The sequence below is a fragment of the Ostrinia furnacalis genome, unplaced genomic scaffold, assembly GCF_004193835.3.
Source record: "Ostrinia furnacalis isolate ACB-3 unplaced genomic scaffold, ASM419383v2 OfSCF7582, whole genome shotgun sequence".
Taxonomy (NCBI): Eukaryota; Metazoa; Arthropoda; class Insecta; order Lepidoptera; family Crambidae; genus Ostrinia; species Ostrinia furnacalis.
In genome coordinates, this window is record NW_021137821.1 from 600,795 (window position 1) to 609,098 (window position 8,304).

Below are 8,304 nucleotides of genomic sequence, written 5' to 3' on the forward strand. Positions count from 1 at the left end.
ACCCAATAATTTCCACGTGAGAACATGTTGCTTGACTGACATAAAATATGAGGTTTCTAATCCGGGGTCCAGATATCCGCTGAATGCAGTCAGTCCAGATGCGACACTTTCGATGGTGTTTACTGGCACTGGCTCACCGTAGGATATATTTAAAATCGCATTCTAAACGACATGCCAATGGTGTTTACCTATTTTCTTTTTCTTTCTACACCCATTTAAATTATACTTGATTAAATATGTAAATAAGTTGAGAGGATTTTTCAGTTTTTCTCACGGCATGAAATGCTTGTCAGCTAGCGCCACCTAACATAATTTGTGACAAACTAAAAATATGCGCAAAAATTCCAATAACAATTATCTGCAACATTTTTCAAAATTACTATAACACGTGGAATAACGCTAAAATAAAATTACAGGATTTACATACTCACGATACATTTATTTAAATTCGTAAATTATGAAATATCAGTAATTAAACGTCGTGGTACATAGTTAATCGTTATTTACGAATAGGAGTCGCACTCAGTTGGTAATTAAATAATCTAATAAGTAATCTAGTCTTTTATCACAAGTTAATTAAAATTTATAATATTATGTACACCATTTGACACTTACAACCAGAATAGATCGGTTAATCAATTCATTTGACAAAAATCTATGTAAATGACACATCAATGAACTATTGTTACACAATAATATTACAGGTGTGCATAATACACACAGAAAAATTAATTTGTCTAAAATTACTGCAATTCTACGTACAATCTGGTTGACTAATAAATCCTAACGTTTAAAAGTTCTGCATGTTTTTGTCAAAACTTTGCATTTCATATTTAGCGATGACGTTGCAAACTTCCATCTTAACTTTGGGAATGAGATTTGGTTGGAGTTTCTTAACACTAGCTGCCATGCTGCGGAAGAACACGTCTATTTCGTTTGTGTTCTCCCTGAGCACCTTCTCGATGAGCTGGTCGATCACTTGGGATTTCTGTTCTGGTGTCTTTGGGTCCTCGACGTATCGCACCAGCTTGGGGCCGTTCAGAAGGATTGGCTTAGGGAGTATTTTTATTGGTGGTATCACCTTCGGCATGGGGGTCGATTTTTTCCTGCCCCCGTGCTTTGCCCTTTTCTTCGGCGGAGGAGCCTCTTTTGAGTCCATTTTTGGCATTATTTTTATGAAGGGCTTCATGGTTGCGGTTTCCTGCGGGCCGTCGACGACTGTGATCTGGAAAATAATGTATAAAGTGTGTTAAAAATACATAAAAATGCCTGTAATTTGATAAGATTTCTTCATGACAAATTATGTGAGTTGTAATTTTTGGTATTAATGTCTTTGACCCCTGTCACTTCTTTCATGAAATATCAATGAATAGTCTGCTGAATGAGTAAATTATAATAATTATACCTATAACATTCTGTTGCACAATATTATTCAACATGTTAACCCTTATTCAAATAAAGGTAGATATATTACCACTTCGTTTACTTTTCAAAAAGGATCCTAATTTTCGATATGGTGATACTTAAAGATATCGTGGTCACTTATTTATATTTTTTAATATATTTTTTTACTTATCTATGCCATTTTACAACTTTTCAACGTCATTTGTCACTGTCAGGTAATGTCAAAGTCAACCAAACGGTTTTGGTGTGAAAAATTTCAAGTTTTTAGCGCGCGTTTTTGGTATTTTTGAAACTTTGTTCAACGAAAATTCTGATAAGTGTTTTTTCGATTCAAAATCCTAAACTATAACATTTATTGTATAGTCTCACTTATAGGCAGCGTCTGCAATTGATTTATTCATATAGTTTAGACATTTTAAAGAAGTGGTAAATAGTTTACCACTGTCCAATCCCGTCTTGACAAAAGTTTGATGATATATAAAAATAACTGTTGTTTTTTGTATGTGCACAAATAAAACTAAATAAATATTTGGAGAAATTTTAAGTTATTTTGATAACTGTTTACGTAACGTTTTGACATTACGTAATTAGTGAATTTATTGTTAGTTTCAGACTCAAGGTAAGCATAATAATTGTAAGCATAATGACCAATATTAATAAATATTATTTTTATAAAAACAATATTATTTCATTCCCAAAATATTTAATAAAATATAGGTAGAACCAAGAGGAAGTCACTAGTCAAGAACCAAAAATAAACCAAAACGGACAATGGTAACTATTTTACCACCAACATTGAATAATTTGTAGTCATGAATGGATAATGGTAAATTATTTACCACCCAAAAAACTACCCCTTCCCCTATTTTTTAATAAATTTTGATCAAAAATATGAAATAAGTGACCCACAATTACCCAAAATCCACTTCAACTTTGTAAAAAAAAATACATACCAGCTCGCATTTGAATAAGGGTTAAAGAGTAACACATCACTGATTTCTCTAATTGCATGAGTAAATAGAAAATAATTATATGACAGGTATTAATATATTAATTGAAATAATAAAAACTACTCATCATCATCATCATCATCATGTCAGCCATAGGACGTCCACTGCTGAACATAGGCCTCCCCTAATGCTTTCCACATTGATCGATTGGTAGCGGCCTGCAAAAACTACTCACTTCATAATATTCCTGGTTGTCCGTAATGACCTGCTGCTCCGTTCCGATCAGTGTGTCTTCCTGGATGTGCTCTTCTCCGACCACTTCCAGAGTGTCCCCCAGTATCTCCTCCGTCTCCAGGTCTGCACTGTCCAGGAACTGAAGTTTCTCAAACATGCCAATTTTGGTCTTGTGCATCGCTCCTACACGTTTGCTTCTCATGTAGCCATCTCGGAGTCCACGCCAGCGCTTCTTGCATTCTTCAACTGGAATTGAGAAAGTTTTAAATTAGTTAGATGACTTGGCATAAGTAAATTAGGTAAAGTCCGATTTTTAATTCGACGGAATTCTGACAGCTGTCATTTTTTGACAATTCAGATGTAATAAGCCNTTTGATTATTTTTCAATGTTATGTGCTGTGTAGTAGATATAATGTTGAAACTCATTAAGGTTTATTTTTATTTTATTCATGTAATTTATTTTATTTATGTAATGCATTTTAAGATAATGAAGACTTAGTATTTAAAATATTTCCTCTTAAACTAGGTATCTAAGTAGATAACTTTAGTAATGTTTTGAAACCGTGTTTAGGTATAGTAAGTAGCTCCACGTTAAAAGTAGGTCATGAGCTGATCTTCCCGTATTCAGGGAATCTGAATACATATTGAAGGGATTCGTATTTCCTAGCCAAGTTTTTTACAGTACATTTCCGGTTCTTTTCTTGTGTTCATCTCTGCTGTTGTGTCGTGCAGCACAAGATTTTTGTCTTGACTTATAAGACGTAGGTATACTATCACTATACTATTTTAAAATCACATACCTGGTTTTGATAAAGCTTGCGCTATGCTCTGCCATGTCGTTTCCCGTGCCAATAAGTTATTCCTTGTAGGATCTTGAACGTTGTACAAGTTTGGGTGAGGTTGAACTAATTCAGCTAATTTTTCGTCTTCTTCAGTTGACCAACCACTCGCGTTCAAAGGCATCTCAATCGCGTTTTCGCTCGCGTCAATGAGCCAAACAAGATGTCCGCTGCCCTATCACGAACGAAAATAAACGCGCTGCGCAGCACGACGTCACAAAGCACGATCTTGCATTATTGCGATGGGCTTCTCCTATTGGTCACTGGATTTGACGTAAATGAGCGTCACGGTCGATAGTACTGCCACCTATCGTGGAGTAGTGGTACTAGTTGTCATTGTACGGTTAGCGCCATCTAGTGTTAAGTAGAATCATTAAAAAAGCATACTTTCTTTAGTTTTCGAAATTCACTATAGATGGCGGTAATAGTCATAAAACTGTAAAGCTCTCGCACATGAAATTAACCCAGCTACGCACTACTAAAAAAAAAAAATGTGACTATGATCATCAAAAAAAAAAAAAGAATTATACTGGTGAAAGAATTTTTCAAATCGGCCCAATAGTTTCGAGCCATAATTCAATACAAACAATGAAAAATCTTTATTAATAATATTGTAATATTTTACTTTCTAATTTTTTAAAATAATTATAAAATCAGCCTGAATCTTACTCTTGAATTTTCCGATTAATGTAATAATAAAATTGTAGAATTTGAATGTAACTAGCTAAACCCTGTAAAATATTTCTTCGAAGCACAATGTTGTAAGCTCTTTTTATCTAAGTAAGTAGGTACAACGCAACGTTAACGAAAGCTTACTTTTATCATGATCTCGTTCTTGTTTACTTTGTGCATATTTGAGTGCATGATAAGATAGCAAATGCATACTCTTTTAATGCTCTTACATACCATTTTATTCATACTTTATTATTATGCATTGAATTTTGAAACGACTACTGCGCTTGGTATACAAATTAATATTCTTTTTTACAATTAACTACCATTGTATTTCTCCAAAACATGACTATTGAACAAATGCCAATTATGCTGATTGGTGATTCAGAGAAAGGGCATTGTGACAGAAGCCGATCATAACTTGGCTCGAGTCGGGAATCGAACGGAACTATCAATCAATTACGACAGAGTTTATTATAATCTTTGTCTACTATGAACCTAGGATTATGAATTGTAAAGTCATACAGTTTTACGTAAGTAACTCAATATTATTTTATTTTGCCCCCGCGGCTTCACCCGTGTGAAATTTAGTTTGTCACAGATCGTCAAAAATTATAGCCTATACAGGGTGGAAACGATAAGTGATCTCACTCGATTATTTCTAAACTATACAAGATATTGAAAAACTGGTTACTGATCCTGAAAGTGCTTCACGAGCTCTTTCAAACGGTACCAATAAATAGGTTACAGAATAAACGGGAACTATCCGAAAATTCAATGTTTCCAGCTTCCATACTAAATGTATGCCAACCACACGATATTAGAAGTGTAATTTATTTTTTGTTAAATAATAAACTTAAAAAGTCGATTAAATAAACTCGTAACTTGCATCTTATTAAAAATTATTTGTGGAAAACATAAGTTTTAGGCTTTACTTGCTATCATATTATCAAGAGATGAGTGCCATGACTGTGATAGTACTAAATGTATGGAAGATGGAAACATTGAATTTTTGGATAGATCCAATTTATTCTGTAAGCTATTGTTGATACCGTTGGACAGAACTCGTGGAGCACTTTTAGGATCAGTAACTAGTTTTGCGATATCTTGTGTAGTTTTTAATATTATGTAACTTTACCAAATAAGGTATGGAAGCTGGAAACATTGAATTTTCGGATAGTTCCCATTTATTCTGTAACCTATTTATTGGTACTGTTTAAAAGAGCACTTTTAGGATCAGTAACCAGAACTTCTGGCCGAGGGGGAAGTCATGCCCAGCTTATGACCTGGGGAGAGGAGAGGGGCGGGGTAGTCATACCCAGCTTCTAGGCTAAGATTAAATAGATTTCCAGCACGGAGCGGCTGTCCTTTCCTGCAGCAGCTGGCCCGCCCATGGGAACGGCGAATAGATAGGTAGGTGCGTAGGTTTAACTCAGAAAAACTAAATAACAGGTAGGTATTATTTGTACAAGTTTTTTATGTAATTATTACCACAGAGAAGAGGGTACACTTCTAATACAGGTTTTTATAAACTTAAAAGAAGTTGTACCAAACCCTGTAATGATAAAACTTGTAACTTCAATAAAGGAATTTATTTATTATTTATTATTATTATTATTAAGTGTACATCGAAATGATTTTCATAGCAATGTCTTATTGTTAGAAGTTATACCTTATTGTTAGNGTTCTCCCGCTCGCGCTCCGCTGCCTCCTTCTGAAGGATGACCTCTTCGCAAAAAAAGGCGACCGCCATCCAGCATCCTTCACTTCCCAGCATGGCGTTGACCAGGCTCGGAAGCGAAAGATCCCAGCCCACGACCGCAGTGAGGACACGGCGCTGCTCCTCCCAGCCTGTGCAGACCGCGAGGGTGTGCTGCACCGTGTCATCCGCCGCGCCGCATTTGTGGTACAGTGGAGATTCCTCTCGCCCGATCCTATGCAGGTACGAACCGAAGCAACCATCGGTCAGCACCTGCGCCAGACGGAACGTGAGGAACCCGTGCGGTCGTTCCAACCATTGGTCCAAACTGCGCGCGAGTCATGTCTTCCTTCCAGCGGACGATCATGATCTCGCGCTCTTCCTGCCTGACGGCGCCGCGCCGCTCCGGGNTAATATGGCATGTATACCTCTAAACTCAGTCTGAACTGAGTTACGAGCATTAGAAGTTTGATGATTTTCATACTAGATTTGCTTTTTGCGCGCAAAGTTTTGTAAGAAATTGCAACAAAATAGTGAGATTGTATGTGTAAACAAACAATACCATCCATTAAAGGCTCCAGACATCAATATGGAGCAGAATCAGCGCAATAAAAAAATAGCGCAATATTTTGTTGCAATTTCTTGTAACTCAGTTCAGATTGAGTTTAGAGGTATACATGTCATAGTAAGTTTGGTTTATTACACTATTTTGTAATCAAAAAACAAAGTTTGGTCGATGGCCGCGCGAAAAAAAAAAGACGCCAATTTCCGGCATTGTCTTTTTGAATGATCTTCATTAAAGGTAACATAATATTTATGTTTAACATATCTACTCTTTTAATATTTTTCCTAAACCCGGTAAATTGTCGCGAGATCAACAGAATCATCAAATCTTTAAAAAATAAAAACAGCCACGGAATAGACGAAATACCACCTAATCTATTTAGAGAGTGTGCAGACGAGTTAGCATTACCACTGACATTGTTAATTAATCAATCTTTTACTGAAGGTACTTTCCCATCATTACTTAAAAGAACAATTATAAAACCAATTTATAAAAAGAATGAAAAATTAAATCCATCAAATTACCGTCCAATAGCCCTTTTGCCCACATGTTCAAAAATATTTGAAAAAGCTATCTGCAATAGAGTTACCAAATTTTGTGAAAAATATAGTATATTTGACAATAGCCAAAATGGTTTCCGCAAAAATCGTTCAACTACTCTAGCAGTATATAAATACACCCAAGAAATAGTTAAAACCCTAGATGCAAAACAATACGGCGTGGGCATCTTACTAGATATGACCAAAGCATATGACCGAGTACAGCATAATATACTATTATCTAAATTATACGGAATTGGTGTTCGCGGTGCGGCACACTCATGGTTTAAATCATATTTAAAAGATAGAGAACAATATGTAGAAATAGAGCACTTTGAAAAAGAATCTCAACAAATTTTAAAGATCCGATCTGATAAAATAATGGTTAATTCATCAATACCACAAGGCAGTGTAGTAGGGTGTCTCTTATTTTTGATCTACATTAACGACCTCCCCAAAATCATGGAGGAGCCGTGCGTTTTATTTGCAGATGATATTTCAGTGTTAACGTCTTGTAGAAATAACATTAATGTAAAAGATAAACTAGATAAATTATTTATTAATATATCCAATTGGATGGAAGCACATAATCTGGAAATTAACTTTGAAAAAACTAAACTCATGACCTTTAATCCGCACCAAAAGACACCACTTACCCTTAACTATAATTTTAACAACATTAAAATGGAACAAGTTAAAGATTTTAGTTTACTCGGTTTAACAATAGATACACACTTAAATTGGAAGATACATATACAAAAAATTAAGTCCAAACTATCAAGCTTTGCATACGCTCTTCGAGAGGTTAAAAAAACAACTAATTTAGAAACAGCGCTTGTGACCTATTATGCCTACGGCTACGCCTGGCTAAATTATGGGATTATCCTATGGGGCAATAGCACCGACGCTCCCTCACTATTCATCAAACAAAAAAAACTAATCCGTATATTAGCCAATATTAAGCCCAGAGACAGTTGTAAGCCTTACTTTCAAAAGTACAAAATATTGCCCTTGCCTTGTATTTATATTTTAAATATTTGTAATTTTGTCCGTTCCCACTTTGAGTTTTTTACAAAACGTGAAGAATCATGTCCACAATACCATTTAAGAAATAAAAATAAGTTAATGATACCAACCATCCGCCTAAATTTATCCTCTTCAAGTACTTATAATATGGCCATAAAGATTTATAATAAATTGCCCAATTATCTATTGAAAGAAAATAATGATAACAAATTCTCAAAAGAACTAAAAGAGCTTTTAAGTACAAAATGTTATTACACTATAAAAGAATATCTAGATGATAAAATAAGATGAGTCTATTAATCTAATAATTAAAAAAGCCTCCTCTCTTATATTTTATATTTTAAATTGCAGCGCCCAACAGGGTCCATAATTAACT

At 34.9% G+C, this 8,304-nt stretch overlaps 1 protein-coding gene across 1 annotated transcript; it reads right to left on the minus strand.

Moving 5' to 3' along the window:
* Positions 1 to 451: 451 nt before the first annotated feature.
* LOC114365311 (uncharacterized) lies at positions 452 to 3,634 on the minus strand. Its single transcript, XM_028321841.1, has 3 exons — positions 3,389 to 3,634; positions 2,590 to 2,834; positions 452 to 1,225 (listed from the first exon to the last, which is right to left on the minus strand). The coding sequence occupies exons 1-3, from the start codon at positions 3,549 to 3,551 to the stop codon at positions 791 to 793; spliced, it is 843 nt and encodes a 280-aa protein (XP_028177642.1). The 5' UTR covers positions 3,552 to 3,634; the 3' UTR covers positions 452 to 790.
* Positions 3,635 to 8,304: the final 4,670 nt, after the last annotated feature.